Source organism: Saccopteryx leptura, chromosome 4 (genome assembly GCF_036850995.1).
Source record: "Saccopteryx leptura isolate mSacLep1 chromosome 4, mSacLep1_pri_phased_curated, whole genome shotgun sequence".
NCBI lineage: Eukaryota > Metazoa > Chordata > Mammalia > Chiroptera > Emballonuridae > Saccopteryx > Saccopteryx leptura.
The window spans coordinates 214,091,928-214,115,759 of NC_089506.1; the positions used below are offsets into that span (position 1 = coordinate 214,091,928).

Consider the following 23,832-nt stretch of genomic DNA (forward strand, 5'->3'; position numbering starts at 1 on the left):
CTTCTGCCCCCTGGGAGTTGGAAGTGAACATGGCCTTGGTTTTCAAACTTATCAGAAATTAAGGTTTTTCTATATATTTCTCTTGTGAAGTAGTTTTATTTGTCTTGAAGGTTTTGCCTAAATGGGACTATGGAAGTACAAATTGTCCTTATTATGATTGGATAAAAGTGATTAAGGGTTACACACGTAGTCCAGGTGGCAGGGCTTGTCTTTGCTCTTTGGATGGCAAGAAGTTTTACTGTTTTCTGTTACGCTCTGGATCGTTGCAGGTGCAATCCCTGGCTTCCAATTGTATATTTTTTTCCTGTTAGCGATCTCTTCCACATAAAATTGCCTGAATCGGTTTGAAGGGGCCTTTATAAATTGCTGAATGTCTTATGAGTTCTAAGTTTGTGATGCTTTTCTTTCCTAATTCTACACATAGTGGTTTTGTTCAAACCACGGGACTTGGTTCTTTCCCTTGCAGGTACCAACCCTGACTAGGTCTGGGTTTCATCATGGCCCTCTACTTTGACTACCGGATAGAAGCCCCAGACTCAGCTGGGGCTCCTTCCCACATCAGTTGGCACCCTGTTCATCCGTTCCTAGCAGTCGCCTCCTTCAGCACAGCCTTGGGAGGCAGCGTGGATATATACCTGGAACAAGTGCGTACTGGAAGCAATGATAGGACTTCAGTGACTTCTGGCTCTTTCTCTCTTTTGTTGTGTGTGTGGGTGTGTAGGGTATGGTTTGGGGTATAGGTGGGTGGGGTAAGGGGGTGTAGGGTACGTGACATGGGGTGTGCATGAATGTAGTGTGTGTGTTTGTGAGTTCTCACTGAGGTCTCAACTCCCAGTATTATAAAAAGCTCTCTTATAGGGTTAATTCTTTAAACTCTGCGATTTAGGCTTGGGGACATATTTAGGAATGTTTAAGATAGAGTCAACAGTCACCAACCAGAAATGGTCCTCAGCATTGTCTGTCCATCCTGATCCAGTCTCCTGTTGGCTCAAATTAGCCATTTGAAACTGTTAGTTTCCTTAGCTGCCATAATAAATAACCACAAACTGGTTGGCTTAAAACAACAGTAATGCATTCTTTCCCAGTTCTGGAGGTCAGAAATCTGAAATAAGGGGTCGGCAGGGCCTCGCTCTCTGGAGGCTCCAGGGCAGGACCTGTTCCATGGTTTGTCTTTGGTTCTGGTTGCCAGCAGTCCTTGGTACTCCTTGGTATTCCTTCGTTTGTACCTGCACCACCCCAGTCGCTTCCTCTGTCATCACAAGGCCATCTCCTCTGTGTCCCCTGTTATGGTCACAGTCATATAGGATTAGGGACCACCCTAATTACCTTATTTCAACTTGATAATCTGCAAAGACCCTATTTTCAAATAAGGTCATATTACAAATACCAGTGGTTAGAACATCAACATACCTTTTTGGAATCTTGCACAATTCAACCCATAGCAGAAACTTTGTAGGTGCTCCTCGAACTTCCAGTTCCCCCCCCAACAAAATTCTCAGTGCACAACGCCCCTCATACTTCATGAAGAAAACCAGATTTTCTTTCCCACTCACTTCTCAGCCCTCTGCAGTCAAGCTGTTACCCTAGATACTTCACCCAAGCAGCTAGGGTCATCAGCAACATCTGTGTATGCTGCCCTTTGTACTTTTGGGTCCTTATCTGATGTCTCCTCTCTGCACTGCCCCATACTTTTGTAAAGTCCTCTGGGAAACATGCCATGGAACTGCAGGGCCCTTCCTCACCCTTCCTCTCCTTCCAAACTAGGGCGCTCTTGGCATACCTCTAGCTTGTCTAGGCTTCTTCTCCCTCCATGTATTTCCTCCTCTTCTTGTGATCTGTCACTGTCTATCAATGAACAACTTACAAACCTAGGTCTCTAACCCAAAAGTCCCCCCTGAGCTGCAGACTTAAAAACCTAGCTGCCCACAGGACATCTGGGTGTTTGGCACAGACCTCAGAATTCACGAATCCAGACTGGAGTGAACTTAGCCCTGCTGTCCCCTGCCCCACACTTACCTTCAAAGGCTGAGCGCTTATCCCCACACCCAGGACAGGGGCCTGGGAATGCTGGTGACACTCCTTCCACACCCTGTAATATGTGGCCAAATTCATCTGGTTTAGCCCTGGAGCCTCTGGCAAATTAGCACAGCTTCCTCACTGCAGCAGCTGTATCCTAAAGGCCCCTCCCCCAGCCCCCAGACCATCTTTTGGAACCATAGATGGAATCTCCGACTGCTGTCTCCTGCCCAACCCCCACATTGCTCTTTGGGTGGTGACGGAAATCTCTGATGTGGCCCACTGTGCCCTTTGCACAGGAGAGTCCCCTTGGCCTTTTTGCTGTATTAGTACTCCAGATGAAAGTGACTGGGTGGCACTTCCTAAAAAAGCCCTTCCTTCCCCACAAGGACAGACCCTCTTGGTGTCCTGTCAGCCTCATCATTGGAGGCCCATTTGTTACACTCACCAGTCTTGCGCCTCTCCATAGATGGAAGCTCAGCCAGGGCCCCATCTGCTCTCGTGTTTGTCCAGCACCAGCACCGAGCACGTGTCACCCAGCTTCTTTGGAGTGGATTCCTTCATTCTAGGATTCAGAGAACTCTCCAACATGTGTTATAACATTTTTCTTTGGAATAAAGATTAAATTACAAAATAATAGCAATTTTAGGCAAAATTTTTAAATTTAGAAAATTTTGGCACTGGCTAGTTGGCTCAGCAGTGGAGCTTTGGCCCCCTGTGTAGAAGTCCCGGGTTCAATTTCTGGTCAGGGCACACAGGAGAAGCAACCATCAGCTTCTCCCTCTCTTCCCCCATCTCACTCTCTCCTCTCTCTCCCTTTCCTGCAGCCATGGCTCAAATGGTGCAAGCAAGTTGGCCCCAGGTGCTGAGGATGGCTCCATGGATTCAGCCTCAGGCACTAAAATAGTTCAGTTGATGAGCAACGGAGCTGTGGCCCCGCCAGGCAGAGCATCAGAGCATCACCTGGTTGGGGCTTGCTGGTTGGCTCTTGGTCATGGGGCATGTGGGAGTCTGTCTCTGTCTCCCCACTTCTCACTTAATAAAAAAAAGAAGAAAAGAAAACTTTAAAATATTACAAAACAAAGTCCAGCTCCAACATCGAGTACTTTTTGTGTACTTTTGTGGCAAAAGGAAAACTATAGGATTTCTAAATAATTATTAGATGATAATGAGGTCACAGATGTAATAGGTATAACTGGAGATGACTAGAAAGAATCTGGTAGAAGTACTGGGAACAAACTGAGTTCATCTCTATTAAATTTCTAAATTAAAAAAACAACAACAGCCTGACCAGGCGGTGGCGCAGTGGGTAGAGCGTCGGACTGGGATACAGAGGACTCGGGTTCAAGACCCCAAGATCACCAGCTTGAGTGCGGGCTCATCTGGTTTGAAGAAAAGCTCACCAGCTTGGACCCAAGGTCGCTGGCTCCAGCAAGGGGTTACTCGGTCTGCTGAAGGCCCATGGTCAAGGCACATATGAGAAAGCAATCAATGAACAACTAAGGTGTTGCAACGTGCAATGAAAAACTAATGATTGATGCTTCTCATATCTCTCCGTTCCTGTCTGTCTGTCCCTGTCTATCCCTCTCTCTGACTCACTCTCTGTCTCTGTAAAAAATAAATAAATAAAAATTTTAAAGAATTAAAAAAAACAAGGTAATAAAAAACTGAGTTAATCTCTGAAAACACATATTTATCCCTAAACCTGTTTTCTTAGAAAATTCTAGAAAACACAAGAATATGTAAGCACATATTACACTAGCTATCAGAGCAATGACATCATCACACATTACATAGCCTCTGGAAAACTCCACTGTACACTGGTGAGAAAAAGAAAGTAAACAAGGCAAATAACCTCTTAGTAACTTTCTGAAAGGAACTGACTTTGCAGCCCCTGAAAAGGCCTTGGGAGTCATCTGACCACACTGAGAACCTTGGGGTCAGCAGACTTCACCTGGCCTACCACTTGTTTTTATAAAGTTTTATTGGAACCCATTAAAATGCTAGCTAGCTGCCAAGCAGCTGTGAGTATGAGGTCCTACTCCTTGTCAAGCTGGTCAATGTGGTCTGTTGTGTGTTAACCTTATATTTTCATAGCTCAGCTGGGGCAGGATTGGTGTTGCCATGAAAATTAAATAAAACAGTTCCTTAATCAACAGTTCTCTATATTTTCTAGTTAATATCATTCCACTGATTAGTCATAGTTTGAGTAGCTTCCCCTCGCTTATATGGGACTGTTACATGGGATCTACCTCTTGTCCATTGTAGGGTGAGCATGTGCCTGATACACATATTGAGAGGTTGTGCCGGGTCACTTCCCTGTGCTGGCACCCGACGCGGCTGATCCTGGCTGTTGGATGGGAGACGGGAGAAGTGATCACATTTAATAAGCAGGACAAGGAGCATCATGCGGTCCCCCCAGTGCACACCAGTGACATCACTGTCCTCAACTGGAGCACCAACGGAAACTGCCTCCTGTCAGGGGACAGGGTAAGCAAACCTAGTAACACTGATTTCAGATCTCAACATTTCCTGTCTGTGCCCTTAGGGACACATTGAGAAAGGTGTTAAAAACCTAATGATTTAAAACATGTGGTTGCCAAATTTAGTTGATCAGGTCAGATGTCACGGCAGATTTTGTTTCATATTGGAAGCAGTTTTGAAAATTTTATTCTACCGTTCTACTCTATGGTAGAGATATGCCTGTCTTTTTTAAAATGAACGTTTCTAGGCAACTAATATTCATAAAGGTGAACTCAACACCTCAGATATTGTTACTTTTATGGCACCCACCAAATCGCCAGCTGCCCTGCGCACACTGCTCCATTGCTGGGGGCCCCGTCCTGATTGTCTGGCTCAAGGACTTTAACCTGCTTGGTCTGCCCCGCAGCACGTCTGGCAGTGTTTAGAGACATGTTTTGTTGTCATAATGAAGAGGGGCTGTTCTACCTGCATCTGACGGGTAGAGGCCAGAGATATTACTCAACACCCTACAATCCACAGGACAGACCGTCAACAGAGAATTATTCCACACAAAATGTCAGCGGTGCCCAGGTTGAGAAACCCTGATCTAGACCAAATTTGATTAACAGATGTATAGCAGAAATCTTACAGTGTGTTCATTTATTATTACATGTTTCAGCTAATACATTTACGTGTTTCCAAGCTCAGAGGCCATGAAACGGTGTGTACTTTGAAAGCCTCTCCACCGTGCCCATCGGTGTCCCCTTTCTACGCTGCGGCATCCGTAGCTCCTTCAAGTCTCCCAGAATCTCTTCAGGTGCACCCGGGAACATCAAAATGCATTCTCTCCCCAACTTTCAGAGATTTTTTTCCTTTTCAGATTTTCTTTATTGATTTTACAGAGGTGGGAGGATTGAGAAGTATCTACTCATAGTTGCTTCACTTTATTTGTTCACTGGTTGCTTGTTGTTTGTGCCTTGACCAGGCAAGCCCAGGGTTTCGAACTGGTGACTTCAGCATTCCAGGTGAGGATCTGTGCACTGGGCCACCACAGGCCAGGCGCAAATTTTCAAATCTTTCAGAGGAGTTCAAAGAGTAGTACAGGGAACACCCAGATACGCATTACATGAATCCACCAGTTTTTAGCATTTTGACATCTGCTTTCTCTATATTTATTTTTCCATGATTGAGAGTTTGTCACAGACATCATACTTCATTCACCCCTTGATACTTTGGCATCACTCCCCAAGAACAAGGACATTCTCCCCCATAACCACAATATACCTGCATATAGTTCACTCAGGAAAGGGAACGTTAAAAATAATAATAATAAAATAAAAAGAAAGAAAGAAAGAAAAGAAAGGGAACGTTGATGCGGTACTAGTTCCTAGTGCGCAGTCCATTTGACAGTTTCTCCAGCTGTCCCAGTAAACGTCCTAATCCAGAATCTAGTCAAGGGCCATGCATTGTGTGTAGCTGTCATTTCTCTTCAGTCTCCTTTATTGTTTTTATTTTTTAAAAAAACTTTTTTTTTTTGCCCCGGCCAGTTGGCTCAGTGGTAGAGCATCGGCCTGGCGTGCAGGATTCCCCGGTTCGATTCCCGGCCAGGGCACACAGGAGAGGCGCCCATCTGCTTCTCTACCCCTCCCCCTCTCCTTCCTCTCTGTCTCTCTCTTCCCCTCCTGCAGCCAAGGCTCCGTTGGAGCAGAAATGGCTCGGGCGCTGAGGATGGCTCTGTGTCCTCTGCCTCAGGCGCTAAAATGGCTCTGAATGCGGCAGAGCGACGCCCCAGATGGGCAGAGCATCACCCCCTGGTGGGCATGCCAGGTGGATCCTGGTCGGGCGCATGCGGGAGTCTGTCTGACTGCCTCCCCGTTTCCAACTTCAGAAAAATACAAAAAAAAACAAAACCCAAAAAACAAACAAACAAAACCACTTTTTTTTTTTTAAATACTTTATTGATTTTACAGACAGGAGAGAAATGGGAGCATGGAATGGGAAGTAACAATTCATAGTTGCTTCATGTTAGTTGTTCATTGCTTGCTTGCTGTATGTGCCTTGACCAGGGAAGCCCAGGGTTTCAAACCGGCAACCTTGGCATTCCAGGCCAAAGGTTTATCCACTGCGCCACCACAGGCCAGGATCTTCAGTCTCCTTTAATCAAGAAGAGTTCTCCAATCTTGTATTTCTTCTTTCTCTTTTCTTTCTCTCTCTTTTTAATTTTTTCTTAATTTTTAATATTTTTTTGGCCTTTCATGGCGTTGACCTTTTTATTAAGACTAATTTTGTGAAGACTGTCCCACAGTGTAGATTTGTTTGCTTATCCCTTTCTTTATATGAAACATTTTTGGCTGGAGACACCACACAGAGGATCTTGTCTCCTTAATTCTCTTCTTTCACATAAGTAATAACATGCGATTTGGTTCTGTCTTTGTCTCTTTCATTTTACACTGTGTCATACACTCTCTCCTGCTGGCAAACAGTGAACTTCCTTCTTCTGTTTTAACCTATCCTTCATTATCTGAACATACTATGATTTACTTCACCAGCCCCTGTTGATAAACATCTCAGCAGTTTTCAGCCCTGCTAAACAGATAGTGATGCAGTGACGAACCTCACGTGTTTGTCATTTCGCACATGGGAGTTTAGAGAAATTCCTAAAGTGGAGAGGCTGAGCCTTAGGGCATGTCACTTGTGGTTCAGGGGATGTTCCCAAACCTCCCTTCATGGGGCTGGTATTAGTTCACACCAACGCACCAGCATGTGCTTCCTCACGGACTGTTGTGTCCAAATTCAGAACTTTGCCTAGAAAAGTGGTATCTCAGTCATGTTCTCGTTTGCATTTCTCTTGCTGTTGAGGATGATTGTAACTTACAAGAGCCATTGACACTTCCTGTTCTGGTCATGTCACTTGCCCATTCTTCTATTAGTTTGTTCTTTTTATCTGGATAATTTTTTAATTCTATTTTTCTATTCATTTTCCACCTAATGACATTACCCTGTCCCCTGATTCTGACTTCCTTGGTGATTTCCCTGCTGTGGAATGCTCTGAAAATCCTCTATAGTAATAAAAGAATTCAAGATTATGAATTTCATTAGTCTCATTTTGACTGTATTAAAAAACAGCTAACAAAGTAGATTAACTCAGGACTGAAACTAAACTCAGATATGTGCTGACCAAGTCCTGTGAGTCAGAATATTTAAGCAGAAATACCTAATCCTTCTAAGAAAATCTAGACTATGCTGGTCTTAATTTAATAATGGGCTCAAGCAGGAAGCAGAATGATAAAAGAATAAGCACTTGGAAATGCTGCGCCACTGAGGGCACAGGCTTGACGGGGCTTCTCAGCTCTCCCACCAGAGACCCTGCTAAGCAAGAAGGTACACTTAATCTGAGGCCATCTGAGTGTCCCAGTGTCTCCAGAGACACAGGGGCACAGTTGACTTCACGACTGTCTGGAACGAGGAATGAGGTGCTGACACGTGTGTCTGCCAGCTCTGTGCCTTTTGAACCATCCGCTGCACTTCGCTCTCTTTCACACATCTGTCTGTGGGGCGGGGTCTCTAGCTGATGGAAACAAAGGAAATAGCCTGACACAATTGATAGAGCATCAGACTGGGATGCCGAGGACCCAGGTTTGAGACCCCGAGGTCGCCAGCTTGAGCTCAGGCTCATCTGGTTTGAGCAAAAGCTCACCAGCTTGGACCCAAGGTCGCTGGCTCAAGCAGGGGGTTACTCGGTCTGCTGAAGGCCCGCGGTTAAGGCACATACGAGAAAGCAATCAATGAACAACTAAGGTGTTGCATCGCGCAACGAAAAACTAATGATTGATGCTTCTCATCTCTCTCCATTCCTATCTGTCTGTCCCTGTCTATCCCTCTCTCTGACTCTCTCTCTCCATCTCTAGTCATAAAAAAAAAAACAAGAAACAAAGGAAATAACCTGCTCTCATTTCAGCTCCCATCAGAGAAGACCTGTCCCTCCTCCTCTGTCCCAAATTCAGCACAGACCAAGTGCCCACATGTACATAGTAAGCGGTGGTCAGGGAGGTAGGGAGGAGCCTAGAAAAGGGATACTGGTGGCCCTGGCCAGTTAGCTCAATTGGTTAGAGCATTGTCCTGAAACACCAGGGTTGTGGGTTTGATCCCCAGTCAGGACTATATGGGGAAGCAATCGATGAGTGCACAGCTAAGTAGAAGAACAAATGAATTCTCTTTCTCTCTCTCTCTCCCTCTTTTCCTCTCTCTTTTTGCCTTCTCCTCTTCCTTCCTCTCTCTCTCTCAAATCAATGGAAAGATATGTTTTAAAAAGTTAGTTAGAACAACTGAAAATGCAATAGTTGTTATCCCCACGGAGTAAGGATGGGAGGGGACAGGCACATAGGAGAGTTCCTGGTTCCTTCATTGAAATCTTTTAAATTGTTGCCTGACCAGGCGGTGGCGCAGTGGATAGAGCGTTGGACTGGGATGTGGAGGACCCAGGTTCGAGACCCCGAGGTTGCCAGCTTGAGTGCAGGCTCATCTGGCTTGAGCAAAAAGCTCACCAGCTTGGACCCAAGGTTGCTGGCTCGAGCAAGGGGTTACTCGGTCTGCTGAATGCCCGTGGTCAAGGCACATATGAGAAAGCAATCAATGAACAACTAAGGTCTTGCAAGGAGAAACTGATGATTGATGCTTCTCATCTCTCTCCATTCCTGTGTCTGTCCCTCTCTCTGACTCTCTCTCTCTCTCTCTCCCTGTAAAAAAAAAAGAGAAATATTTTAAATTGTTTATGTTTTTCATGATGCACATGTAGTTTTGTTTTAAAAAAAAAAAGGAATAAGCATACATTCTGTTGCCCAGTGTCCCGATGTAACCCTTGCCTTCTGCCAGTCACTCAATAAGAATGTGTTTTCCTCCCCTCCTGATGTTGGGTTTTCCAGCTTGGCGTCCTGCTCTTATGGAGGCCGGATCAAAGGGGCCGAGTACAAGGGGCACCCCTGCTGAAACACGAATACGGGAAACACCTGACTCACTGCCTCTTCCGGCTCCCTCCTCCTGGCCAGTAAGTATGAGCTTACCTGCTGGCCTTGAGTTTAAATCCTTGGGGGTGGGGCAGGGATGTGGCTCCTGACACTGGAGGGGTCATAGCAACGAGCCACTCACAGCACATGCTATAGCGACAGCACCTTTCTATGAGGAGTCACAAGGATTCTGACTTCCTGTGCCACGTTTGCTTTCAGGGACCTTGTTCAGTTGGCAAAGGCAGCCGTGAGCGGCGATGAGAAAGCCCTGGACATGTTTAACTGGAAGAAAAGCGGCTTTGGAAGTTCCTCGAAAATGGGCTCTCAAGAAGGACTGTCATTCTTTGTCAGCTTGATGGATGGTGAGAAAGTTAGTTTGGGATTCTAGGACACTGAAGCATCTTAGGGGTGTCTAGTAAGGATTTTAAACAAATAGATGGTGTTTCTGCATAAATAACAGGTTATACATGTGCCAATCTTAGGGTGATACACTAGCCAGCTTTATGCAGCTCTTTAACCGGTATTCAAAGAATGGCTTCACTGAGCTCTGATTGGAAACAAATTGAGCTTTATTTGTATTTGAAAGGTTTTGACGTGGAAGCCATCTATCACCTGCTTACTGTGTGCTCAGCAAGACAGATTGACAATCTTGAAAAGATGCTTTTGGGCCTGACCTGTGGTGCCGCAGTGGGATAAAGCATCGACCTGGAACACTGAGGTCGCCGGTTCGAAACCTTGGGCTTGCCTGGTCAAGGCACATATGGGAGTTGATGCTTCCTGCTCCTCCCCCTTCTCTCTCTCTCACTCCTCTCTCTCTAAAAAATCAATAAATAAAATATTTTTAAAAAAAGATGCTTTTGTTGCACTCCTGTTATTCATTCTGTGTAGTTATGAAGCACCTCTGTTTTTGTTTTTGTTTATTTTGAGAGAGAAAAAGAGGGAGAGAGACAGGAAGCGAGAAAGAGAGGGATGAGAGAGATGAGAAGCATCAACTCATAGTTGTGTCAGTTTAGTTGTTCACTGGTTGCTTCTCATATGTGCCTTGACCAGGGGGCTCAAGCCAAACCAATGACACCTTGTTCAAGCCAAATGACCTTGAGCTCAAGCCAGCAACCTTGGGATCATGTTGATGTTCCCTCACTCAAGACAGCGACCCTGTGCTGAAGCTAGCAACCTTAGGGTTTCAGACCAGGGACCTCAGCATCCCAGGTCAACGCTCTATCCACTGCGCCACCACCGGTCAGGCATCAAGTACCTCTTATGTACCAGGTGCTTGGCTAAGCTCTGGGAATGGAGCATGAACAGGATGGGTAGGTTTTGCTTTCAGCCTCCAGCCACCAGTCAGCCCTCATGGGTGCTACCTGTCTTGATTTTATTTTTTTTTTTTCTTCTTTTTTTTTTTTGTATTTTTCCAAAGTTGGAAACAGGGAGGCAGTCAGACAGACTCCCATATGCGCCCGACCGGGATCCACCCGGCATGCCCACCAGGGGGCGATGCTCTGCCCAACTGGGGTGTCGCTCTGTTGCAACCAGAGCCATTCTAGCGCCTGAGGCAGAAGTCATGGAGCCGTCCCCAGTGCCCGGGCCATCTTTGCTCCAATGGAACCTTGGCTGCAGGAGGGGAAGAGAGAGACAGAGAGGAAGGAGAGGGGGAGGGGTGGAGAAGCAGATGGGCGCTTCTCCTGTGTGCCCTGGCCGGGAATTGAACCTGGGACTCCTGCACGCCAGGCCGACGCTCTACCACTGAGCCAACCGGCCAGGCCTTATTTTTCTTTATTTTTTTGTATTTTTTTCCTGAAGTGGGGTGGAGGGCAGACAGACTCCCACATGCGCCTGACCGGGATCCACCCGGCATGCCCACAAGAGGGCGATGCTCTGTTGTGGCTCGAGCCATTCTAGCGCCTGAGGCAGAGGCCATTGTACCGATCTTAGCACCTGGGCCAACTTTTGCTCCAGTGGAGCTTTGGCTTTGGGAGGGAAAGAGAAAGAGAGGAAGGAGAGGGGGAAGGGTGGAGAAACAGATGGGTGCTTCTCCTGTGTGCCCTGGCCAGGAATCGAACCCAGGACTTCCACATGATGGGCCAACACTCTATTGCTGAGCCAACCGGCCAGGGCTACCTCAGCTTCTTAATGTGTAGAACGGAGGTGGTAATAGTACGAGTACTTGCTGCACAAGCTTACCGGAGACGTTACTTGACTTAATACATGTGTAAGTGCTTAACACCAGCCTGCCACAAATAATGTGCTTAGTAGATGCTCGTTATTGTTGCAGTTAGCCTCTAGAGAGCTGCGAACTGTTCAGTTTAATAAGAATTCAAGTTATCCTTTGGGAATAAGATGAGAGGAGATCAGTAGAGGAAGGAGGCTCTGGAGAGCAGAAGCAATGCATTGGATTCCTGAGAACTCGCGTAGGTTCCACCCGCCGAGCACAGAAGCCTGGGGAGAAAGCAGAAGGTGGGCAAGGGGCTGGCACACCCAGGGTGGGCAGGAGAAGGAGGGGTTCCAGGCTGGAGAGGCCCTGCGGCTAAGACAGGGCAAAAAGGCCATGCCATGCATAGGACAGGGGGCAGGGCCTGGAGGCTGTAGGACAGCGGTTCTCAACCTGTGGGTCGCGACCCCGGCGGGGGTCGAACGACCAAAACACAGGGGTCGCCTAAAGCTATCGGGAAATACATATTTATTATACAATACATTTCCGATGGCTTTAGGCGACCCCTGTGTTTTGGTCGTTCGACCCCCGCCTGGGTCGCGACCCACAGGTTGAGAACCGCTGCTGTAGGAGGTCACAAACCTAGGGCCTTGTTGCATGGGTGACAGATGTGTACCTCATGTTAGGGGACCAAGGTGAGCAAAGTTTCAAGGCTGCAGAGCCAGGTGGGTCATCAGTGCAAATGTTAGAATCCTTCAAGGTTAGTGGTGGTGGAGGTAGAATTAGCAAGAGACAGCAGGTGTCAAGGTTGAACTAAATCAATAAGATGGAGCTTATGGCCCTGGCCGGTTGGTTCAGTGGATAGAGCGTCAGCCTGTCATGTAGAAGTCCCAGGTCAATTCCCAGTCAGGGCACACAGGAATAAGCGACCATATGCTTCTCTTCCCCTCCCTCTCTTCCTCTCCTTCCCGCTCCTTCTTATCTGTCTCTTCCCAGTGGCTGGATTGGTTTGAACATTGGCCCCAGGTATTGCAGATAGTTTGGTTGGTCTGAGCATTGGCCTCAGGCACTGAGGATAGCTCAGTTGATTTGAGCATTGTCCCAGACAAGAGTTGCCAGATGGATTCTGGTTGGGGAGCATGCAGAAGTCTGTCTCACTATCTCCTCTCCTCTCACTTAAAAAAAAAAAAAAAAGAAGCCCTGGCCAGTTGACTCAGCGGTGGAGCATTAGCCTGGCGTGTGGAAGTCCTGGTTTCGATTCCTGGTCAGGGCACACAGGAGAAGCGCCCATCTGCTTCTCCACCCTTCCCCCTCTCCTTCCTCTCTGTCTCTCTCTTCTGCTCACACAGCCAAGGCTCCATTGGAGCAAAGTTGGCTTGGGCACTAAGGACAGCTCCACGGCCTCCGCTTCAGGTGCTAGAATGGCTCTGGTTGCAGTGGAGCAATGCCCCAGATGGGCAGAGCATCGCCCCCTGGAGGACATGCCAGGTGGATCCCGGTGAAGTGCATGTGGGAGTCTGTCTGCCCCCCCCCCCCTTGCTTCTCACTTTGGAAAAATACAAAAAAAAAAATGAACCGTATTTTGGTGATGACAGTCCATGAGGTCTGTGCAGATGCTTTTCAAATATTTCTTTGCAAATTTTTATGACCAAGATGTTATATTTGAGACTTACCCCTAAGTAGGTAGACATGACTGCTGATGAGTATCAAGCTGCCTAGCAACTGTTGCCTTTGCCCCCAGGGACAGTGCACTATGTGGATGAGAAAGGGAAGACCACCCAGGCGGCATCCACAAACTACTCCATCCACACGCTGTTCTACATCGAGAAGAGGGAGACGCTCGTGGTCATCACGGAGGACCTGTTGCTGTTCCTGTACTTGGTGACTGCTGAGGGCAAAGTAGAGAAAGTAATGAAGGTGGGCAGAGGGGCAGGGCTCAGGCTCAGTTTTCCTGACCCGAGGAACCACCCTTCCAATTCCTTAGCAAATTGATTTCAAGGCCACTAACAGAGCTGTTCAGTACCATTATGTATTATACGACGTTCAGTTCACAGGTGAGGGAAACTGGGAGTGAAGGAGGTTTTCCTGGCATCAGTGGACAGACAGGGTGAGAGTCAAGGCTACATCCTCCATGACTGGTTAACTGGCAGCCTGCAGACCTGGGCAGGGCAGAATGACCACCATCTTTGCAGCGGCCCATTCAGCCTCCATAATGCAGTTGAGAGGAGGAATACCACCCTGCTTCCCAGCTATGTGCAGACAAGGCATTGAGGGGCTCGCCTTAAGGACTGTCCCCCACGTGTGTTCTGTCACCGCTGCCACTCAGGCACACGAGCACGTTGTTTCACCTGAGGGGTGTATATGAGCGTCTCTTGCCTTGGGTAGCGGTATTTCACTGTGGCTGCTGAGACACACCTCAGCGTCCTTGAAGGTGCCTCATGGCGTCAGCCCGGGCCCTCAGCACCCGGACAATGTGCCAGGCCTTGTGTCCGGTGCTGCTTAGTGCTGCCCTCCTCCTCCTGTTTATATCAGAGGAATCCATATTCCTCAGCTCTGAACTTCCCCGAGAGATACTCTTATAGATTATGGAGTGGATTGATATTTTTGTAAGTCGGTGTTTGTTTGGTCATTCATGTATCCTGTATGTAGCACAGCAATTGAAAACATAGTCACTGCATCACGTGGACCTGGGTTCAAATCCCCCTGGGACACTCACAGACTGGTGGGCTCTGGACAGGTTTGTTCCTGCAAAACAGGTGTGACCCCTGCCTTGGAGGGTACAGTGGTACTTGAACTCGGCTTAGCTTGGTAGTCATTCTAGAAACGTGTTCACTATGTGCCATGTGCTGGGCAGCTACTATTATTAACCATTTAATGTACAAGAGTAGCTGTCAGCTTTGGCCTGTGCATCCTGGAAAGCTGAGGGTACCTTTCCAAGTGTCCGTATTCCCGCTGCACTTCCTCCCCTAGGGTGGCTCCAGGAAGTCACTGCAGACCAGATTCCAGGCTCACAAGCAGGGATGCATGGTCTCAGCAGAGCAACATGCTTTTTGGGGGGTTGTTCTTGTTATACAGGTAATGTTGAGTGGGAACACGGGTCACCGGGCAGACATTGCTTTGATTGAAGGCAGCCTTCTGGTGACCGCCATCGGGGAAGCAGCCCTCAGGTGAGACCTGTCACTCCAATGAGTTTGTGATGAAATGCCAGTCTCAAATGTGGTGAACTTTTACAAATTGGACATACCCATGTAACAGTTCCAAGATCGAAGAATAGAATGTATTCAGAGATCCTAGGCATCCCCACCCCCCATGCCCAGGTGGAGCTGTCCTGGTATCTGTCGTGGAGTCCCTTTGCCTGATTTTTATAAACTTGGTATGGACAGAATCATGTGTTAAGTTCTCTTGCTTTTTGCTGCTGTAGCTCCTCGTGATACTGGGGGTTCTGGGTGCACGTGTTTGCAATTCCTCTGTTCTCACTGTGACCTGGCGTCACACGTGGACCCTCTTTTATTAATAGCTGCTTCCTTTGATTATGAACAGGGCACAGAACAGATCTAAATATAATGACAGACTGCTTTTCATATGACAGTACAAAGGACCTTGACTTTTTCTTGATTTTTACGATTTGTTCTGCAAGTCAGGCAAGCCCTCCGATCTGAGGGCAGTGCACTGACATAGTTCCCTTACTGGGCTTGCTTCTTTCCCTTGTAGATTCTGGGATTTAGAACAAGGAGAGAATTACATCCTGAGTCCACAGGGGAATTTCGGTTTTGAAAAAGAAGAAAATATAAACTGTGTTTCTTACTGTAAAACCAAAGGTGAGATTTCTTGGGCTGGCATAAGGGAAAAAGAGAACCAACCTCCAGCGTTGCTCGTTTGGCTGCAAAATGATGATGATGGCTATTCAGCGACTGGTAACTCAGTTATAACTGTATCAAGTCATTTGAATAAAATCAGTCAAGAGTGAGAAAGTAACAGTGAAGCTTTTTACCCCACATGAAGGTCAGGAGTTTAGCCCTACCAGGTAGCTCAGTTGGTAGAGCATCATCCCTATACACCAGGGTTGTAGGTTTGATCCCCAGTCAGGGCACATCCAAGAACCAACCAGAGACTGCATGGCTGGTGGAACAATAAATCAAATGTCTTTCCCCCACTCCCTCCTTACCTCTCTCTCTAAAGTCAATCAATAAGTAAAAAAATTTTAAAGAGTTTGGTCAAAAGTGTGACAACCTGGCTATATGCAGTTGATCTCCATTCTCTCTCAAAACCTCAAGAGAAAGGTAGTGTGGGAAGCTTTAGAAATATATTTATGCAAATGTATGTCTATATGTGTGTGCGCACACAGAAGACAGAACAGGAGATGAGCCACGGTGGCATTTATTTTTGTGCCTGCTGAGTGCTAAGTGCTGTTCTAGCATTGAAGATGCAAATTGAACAGGCGCATAGGCCTCTGCTCTCCTGGAGAAAGCAAAGGACCAGCACCAACATCCCCACCAACCACGTGCGCACGTGCACACACGGTATCTCCAGATAGTCGTCAGTTCCTGCAAAGGAAGTTACAGCAGGTGAGGGCTGGAGAGTTACTGGGCACAGGGCTGATGGACTGATAGTTCAGAGACGGTGTTCAGAAAAGGGAGCTTGCTGCTGATCTTATCCCTTCTCAAGTCAGTAACTGTGAACTCTTTTTACCTGAAGGTCTTCTGGCAGCAGGTACCAATAAAGGGCGAGTAGCCATGTGGAGAAAAGTGCCAGGCTCCCAGAGCAGCCAAGGAGTGGAAGGCGAAGACAGGTGGAGCCTTCAGATCCCTGCCGAGCTCGAAGGAAACATCATGCAGATAAAGGTACAGCTCTACCAGGGCAGCAGCTGCATTCATTTTGTACCCTGCCAAAGTAGAGGAAATACTTGACTTCAAAACTATTTTTGTGAAAAACTATATAAAATAAAGGCCTTTTGGAGTTCAGATAAGGGATTGTGGATCTATAGTTATCTATATCTGTTTTCTCTGTCTACCCATCCCTTTATCTCTGTCTTTCATCTATCTATGTAAAAACAGCTTTATTGGGATACATTATATACCAAATGGTACCTGACCAGGCGGTGGCGCAGTGGATAAAGCGTCAGACTGGGATGCGGAAGACCCAGGTTCGAGGCTTCGAGGTCGCCAGCTTGAGCGCGGGCTCATCTGGCTTGAGCAAAAAGCTCACCAGCTTGGACCCAAGGTCGCTGGCTCAAGCAAGGGGTTACTTGGTCTGCTGAAGGCCCACAGTCAAGACACATATGAGAAAGCAATCAATGAACAACTTAGGTGTCGCAATGAAAAACTGATGATTGATGCTTCTCATCTCTCTCTGTTCCTGTCTGTCCCTATCTATCCCTCTCTCTGACTCTCTCTCTCTGTCCCTGTAAAAAAAAAGAAAAAAAATATACAAATGGTTTTTAGTATATTCAGAGTTTTGCAAATATCACAATAAATTTTAGAACAGTTTCATCACACCACAGATAAATCTCATACTCACTGGACACGTCAGTGGAATACATACAATATGCATGGATATGAGATTTCTTTCACTGAGCATTATGTTTTCAAGGTTTATCCTTAAAATTGTAGCATATGTCAGTATTTCACTCCTTTTTTATGACTGAGTGATAGTTCAGTGTCTGATTAGACCACATTTTATTACCCTTTCATCCACTGATGGACATTTAGGTTGTTTCTAGTTTGGGACTGTTATAAATAATGCTGCTGTGAACATTTGTGTACAGGTGTTTTTTGTTTTTTTTAAAGATTTTATTGGCCCTGGCCAGTGGATACTCAGAGCATCATCGTATGGATATCCTGAATTTGATTCCTGGTCAGGGCATACAGGAGAAGCAACCATCTGCTTTTCCCCCTCCCTTCTCTCCATTTTCCCTTCCCACAGGCAGTGGCTTGATTTGTTTGAGCGTGGCCCCAAGTGCTAAGGATAGCTCGGTTGGTTGGAGTGTACTAGCCTCAGGCAATAAAAATAGCTCAGTACTCAAGTATCAGCCCCAGACGGGGGTTGCCAGTTGGATCCGGGAAGGGAAGGGAAATATTTTATTTATTGATTTGAGAGAAAGGAGAGAGAGGGAGAGGAAGGGGCAGGGGAGGAGCAGGAAGTTCCAACTAGTAAGTAGCTTCTCATATGTGCCTTGACTGGGCAAGTCCAGGGTTTTGAACCAGCCACCTCAGCATTCCAGGTCTATACTTTATCAACTGTGCTACCACAGGTCAGGCTTGTGCACAGGATTTTGTGTTGATGTGTTTAATTTCTACTGGATATTTGGTTCTTTTTAATAATTTTTTTCTCTTTATTGATAGTCTTTATTTGGTGAGACATTTTATCACACTTTCCTTTACTTCTTTAAGCCTGGTTTCTTTTAATTCTTTGAATATATTTATAATGGCTACTTTGGAGTCTTTAAGTCCAACATCTGGCCCTCTGGTGGCAGTTTCTGTTGCTTGCTTTTTTACCCTGTGTGTGAGTCATATTCTTGTTTTGCATGGTGCTTAATTTTTTTGTTGCAAACTAGACATTTGAGTTAAAATGTTGTGTCAGCTCTAAGATACTGACTTCCCTGCCCCGCTCACCCCCAGGGCTGTTGCTGTTGCTTGTCTGTTTAGTGTTTGGCTGGATGGACACCTGTAGTAGCAGCTCTTTCCCCTGTAGTGTTAAGCCTCTGACATTGCTGCTCAGAGGGCCCAGCCAGGGCACGTGCATAGTCACACCCTGGGATACGGCGGCTTTAGGGGAGCTTTCCATGACTGGCTTTTCCCTGATTTCTCTGTTAAGCTTCCTGCTTCTGTCTAGTGTCACAGATCACATTCAGGCCCAAAGTTGGCAGTTCCATTGTTTTTTATGTCGTGGGACACCAACTGCTCTACAGTCTGGTCCAGTTACTTTTGGGCAGGGCTGGATTTTGACATCTGTGTGTGGGGTTTGTTCTGCTCCCTCGGCCGCTCCGAGGTGTTTTCCCCGGTGCTCTCTGGTAAACGGGCCTGCTGCCGAGCTTCTTTTCACGGAGCTACCTGCCTTCTCTAAGTGCTTACCACCCAAACACCTCCACTGTTTGCAAGAGTGTCCTTAAGCTTGAATGTACCTCTATTATGGTTCGAATGAAGTCACTTCCTCTGGGGAGTGCTTCAGAGCTCTGTTCTTACGGAGAGCCTCTCCCTCTGGTCTTCTCAGATCTCTCCCAGCATGGACGTTTGCCCAGTCTTCTCAGACTACCATGCCTGTGAGCAGGGGCTGGTGGAAGGAGGGGCCTCCGCCTTTCTGCCCCACTTACCTGGAATAGGCCTCTATCACACAGAGCCAGGGGAGTGAGAAGTGCTGGTGGTTAGCCCCTCCCAGGGACACACTGTTGCCCTCAACTGGGAACTGGAGGAGAGAGAGCCTCCATCATATCCACTTGGGTGGAGCATCAGTAATGCTGAGTGGGGGGCAGGAGGAGGGGAGCAGAGTGGCTCAGCTCCCACAGACTCTGCTGCTCTTACTAGAATTAATAGACTTCTTGAATAAGTGTTTTCCTTCATTTGCTTTTTGCTCAATTTCCAGAGAATTAGGTGGGGGTTTTTTTCCATAATTTTTACCAGTTATACCTGTTATGTCCTCAGGGCTCTTCACCCTGCCTTCCTGGAAGTTGTCTCTGATCTGCTCTATGTAAAACTCTCAAATTAAATCTGGGCCCTGGCTCAGTGGTAGAGAGTTGGCCCAGTGTGTGGATGTCCCAGGTTCAATTCCCAATCAGGGCACACAAGAGAAGGGATCATTTGCTTCTCAATCCTTCCCCCTCCCATTTCTCTCTCTCTGTCTTCCCCTTCTCCCACAGCCTTCTCAGTTGGCTTGAGCAAGTTGGCCCCAGGTGCTAAGGATGGCTCCCTGGAGCCTCTGCCTCAGGTGCTAAAAATAGCTTAGTTGCCAAGCAATGGCCATAGATGGACAGAGCATCTCCCTGTAGGGGGCTTGCTGTGTGGATCCTGGTTGGGGCACATGTGGGAGTCTCTGTGTCTCCCCTCCTCTCACTTTCTTTAAAAAAAGTTACTTAATCCTATGGGTTCAATTCCCAGCCAGGACACACAGGAGAAGCACCTATCTGCTTCTCCACCCTTCCCCCTCTCCTTTCTCTCTGTCTCTCTCTTCCCCTCCTGCAGCCAAGGCTCCATTGGAGCAAAGTTGGCCCAGGCTCTGAGGATAGCTCCATGGCCTCTACCTCAGGTGCTAGAATGGCTCTGGTTGCAATGGAGCAATGCCCCAAATGGACAGAGCATCGCCCCCTAGTGGGAGTGCCGGGAGGATCCTGGTCTGGTGCATGCGGAAATCTGTCTCTCTGCCTCCCTGCTTCTCACTTCAGAAAAATACAAAAAAAAAAAAAGACTACAAAAAAATGTTACTTAATCCTATACTAGTCTGGAGAGAAAAATTTATGTAGTAAATAGTTTAGGGATACCTTTAGCGATTTTGGGAATTATTTTCAGATCCTCCTCTCGGGCCATATACAAAAATAGCTTATCAATGAATTAGCAATTTAAATATTTGAGAAATTAAGAAAGAATAACTGGCTAAAAATAGCATAGAATATTATCAGATCTGTAGAGAGAATATAATTCTCTCAGATTTGAAGTAATAAAAGTTGCAAAACAACGATTAACAAATTTGAGTGCATAAAAATTTATTTCATGCTGGGTAATGGAGAACAAGACTAGAACTGAAGGAACCTCTGAGCTCTGAAACGCTGTATCCTGATCCTCAGGGCCTGTTGTTTAATATGAAGTTGACATGGAACTCTTTTGTTGGTTTTGCTTTTCTGTGGGAAGAGGGAATCTTTACACAGCTTTTTTTTTTATGGCTTATCTTTAGTGATATCTTAGAATAAAAGACATGAATAAAACTGACATTTATAAGTAAAATACTAAGTGGGCTCTCCCTGAAGCCATCCACTCCTTTCTTCCCTCTCAGGCATGTGTCTTTACTTTTCTCTACTCAACTCTAAGGGTCCCCGCAACACTTGCAACCAGGGAGCGCTGAGCAGTGGCAGCTCATCCCAGGCTAACCCCCTGAACCTGTATCCAGAGCCCCCTTTTCTCTGACCTTTCAGTGTGCTGATGGCAGCTCACCTTGGCTCACTTCGGTCACTGTGACTTTTTCTTCTCAGTGAGTCCATGCAGCCCTGCATGGCCCACTTCTTCCCTATGATGTTTCTAGAGAGCCAAAGCAGAGCACTCCCTCGGCTCTCTCCCGTTGCTTCTTCTACTCTAAGCCCTTCTTTTTCTTTTTCTTTTTCTTTTTTTTGTTTTTTTTGTTTTTTACAGGGACAGAGAGACAGTCAGATAGAGGGATAGATAGGAACAGACAAGACAGAGAGAAATGAGAAGCATCAATCATCAGTTTTTCGTTGCGACACCTTAGTTGTTCACTGATTGCTTTCTTATATGTACCTTGACCGCGGGCCTTCAGCAGACCGAGTAACCCCTTGCTCGAGCCAGCGACCTTGGGTCCAAGCTGGTGAGCTTTTGCTCAAACCAGATGAGCCCGCGCTCAAGCTGGCGACCTCGGGGTCTCGAACCTGGGTTCTTCCTCATCCCAGTCTGATGCTCTATCCACTGCACCACTGCCTGGTCAGGCTCCAAGCCCTTCTTTTGTTTCACTGTGCCCAACTTTAATAATCATACTCTCAAAATAAAAAGAACAAGAAAAATATTAAGAACTTTAATGGAAAAAATGATAGAGATAATTTACCAAAAAGTAGTTAGTAGGATACATGAAAAAACATGTGTACCCTCACTGGTAATGAAAGAAATATCATTTAAAATAATAGAATGAGCTGCATGGACTTTTTTTTTTTTTTTTTTGTGGCAGAAACAGTCAGAGAGAGGGATAGATAGGGACAGACAGACAGGAACTGAGAGAGAAATGAGAAATATCAATTCTTTGTTGCAGTTCCTTAGTTGTTCATTGATTGATTTCTCATATGTGCCTTGACTGGGGGGCTACAGCAGACCGAGTGACCCCTTGCTTGAGCCAGCGACCCTGGCCCCAAGCTGGTGAGCCTTGCTCAAACCAGATGAGCCTGCGCTCAAGCTGGCGACCTTGCGGTCTCGAACCTAGGTCCTCCGCATCCCAGTCCAACGCTCTATCCACTGTGCCACCGCCTGGTCAGGCATGCACGGACTTTCTTAAAGGACATAAAAAGAAAGCTGAGTAATCATTAGACATTATCATGTTCCTCAAAGAGAAGCCTCAGTCTTGGAAAAGTGTCATTTCTTACCAAATAAATTTACAACTTACATGTAGATAACAGTAAAAATAATGATTTTTTCTTGGGAGAAGTCAACACAATAATTCTTAACTCATTTTGGAGAGCAAATGGCCAAGAAAAAACTTTATAAACAATCAGAACAGGCCTTGGCCGGTTGGCTCAGTGGTAGAGCATCTGCCAGGCATATGGATGTGCCAGGTTCGATTTCCGATCAGGGCACACAGGAGAAGCACCCATCTGCTTCTCTCTATCCCTCCCCCCCTCGCTTTTCTCCCTCTCTCCCTTCCACTCTCTCTCTCTCTCTCTCTTTCTCTCTTTCTCTCTTTCTCCCCCTCCTACAGACATGGCTTGATTGGAGTGAGTTGGCCCTGAGCACTGAGAATGGCTCCATGGCCTTCACCTCAGGCACTAAGAAGAGCCTGGTTGCTGAGCAATGGAGTGACACCCGAGATGCGCAGTGCATTGCCCCATAGTGTGCTTTCTGGGTGGATGCCGGTCAGGGCGCATGCGAGAGTTTGTCTCTCTGTCTCCCCTCCTCTCACTGAATAAAAAAAAACAATCAGAACAGCCTGACTGGTTGTGGTGCAGTGGATAAAGCATCGACCCAGAATGCTGAGATCACCAGTTGGAAGCCCTGAGGTATCTGGCTCTGAGTCTAGGGTTGTCAGTGTGGGGCCACTGGCTTAAGCGGGGAGCATTGTCCACACCATCTCAAAGCTTGTCAGCTTGAGCCCAAAGGTCTCTGGCACGAAAAGCCCAAGGTCACTGGCTTGAGCAAAGGGACAATGGCCCGTCCCCAGTCAAGTCACATATAAAAAGCAATCAGATGCACAACTAAAGTGGAAGCAACCACATGTTGATGCTTCTCATCCTCTTTCTCTTTTCATGTCTCTCTCAAAAAAAAATAAAAACAATCAGAACATTTCTGTATAATATATCAGAATATATCTCAAAACTATAGAAATTAAAACAGTGGTTTCTCAAGAGTGGACAAATGTATTGATGGAATGGAATAGGAATTCCAGAAACAGATTTGTATAGATTTCGAAGTTTAATATGAAATTATGAATGTGCCATTCCATATTACCAGATGAAAGCTATATAATTTAATCATTATGTTATGTTAAGTTTGCTATGAATTTTTAAGAATAAACATCCCTAAATTGTTTTTCAAATTTTTTTAAGTGAGAGGAAGGGAGATAGTGAGATAGACTCCCACATGCACCCTGGCCAGGATCCACCTGGCAACCCCTGTCTAGGACTGATGCTCAAATCAACCAAACTATTTTTAGCACCTGAGGCTGACACTTGGACCAACGAGCTATCTTCAATACCCAGGGCCATTGCTAGAACCAGTTAAGCCACTGGCTATGGGAGGAGAAGAGAGAGAAGGGAGAGAGGGAGGGGAAGGGAAGAAGATGGTCGCTTCTCCTGTGTGTCTGACCAGGAATTCAACCTGGGACATCCATACGCCAGGCTGATGCTCTAGCCACTGAGCAAACCAGCCAGGCCTAAACATCCCTAAATTAACATCAGAAAAGGAAATTATAGAAGATATTCAATCAGTCAGAACAGACATTAGTTAGGTATTTACCTGCTGTATCACAACTCTGTCAGTGTTTTTTTTTTTAGAGAGAGAGAGGGAGAGACAAGACAGACAGGAAGGGTCAGAGATGAGAAGCATCAACTCATAGTTGTGGCACCTTAGTTGTTCATTGATTACTTTCTCATATGTGCCTTGACCAGGGGGCTACAGGAGAGTGAGTGACCCCTTGCTCAAGCCAGCGACCATAGGGTCATGTCTATGATCCCGTGCTCAAGCCAGTGAGCCTGCGCTCAAGCCAGCAACCTTGGGGTTTTGAACCTGGGTCCTCCGCGTCCCAGGCTGATGCTCTCTGGCCACTGTGCCATTGCTTGGTCAG

General features: G+C 46.5%; 1 protein-coding gene across 7 annotated transcripts in view; it reads left to right on the forward strand.

Moving 5' to 3' along the window:
• The window catches only part of IFT140 (intraflagellar transport 140), a 108,901-nt gene that overhangs the window by 7,942 nt on the left and 77,127 nt on the right, over positions 1-23,832 (forward strand). For all 7 annotated transcript variants that reach the window (XM_066382964.1, XM_066382965.1, XM_066382960.1 and 4 more), the window contains exons 2-9: positions 467-644; positions 4,285-4,506; positions 9,402-9,523; positions 9,702-9,844; positions 13,373-13,548; positions 14,707-14,798; positions 15,343-15,449; positions 16,327-16,472. In XM_066382964.1, coding sequence (XP_066239061.1) covers positions 498-644; positions 4,285-4,506; positions 9,402-9,523; positions 9,702-9,844; positions 13,373-13,548; positions 14,707-14,798; positions 15,343-15,449; positions 16,327-16,472 — 1,155 coding nt within the window. In that variant the 5' untranslated portion in view covers positions 467-497. The remainder of the gene's footprint in view (positions 1-466; positions 645-4,284; positions 4,507-9,401; positions 9,524-9,701; positions 9,845-13,372; positions 13,549-14,706; positions 14,799-15,342; positions 15,450-16,326; positions 16,473-23,832) is intronic.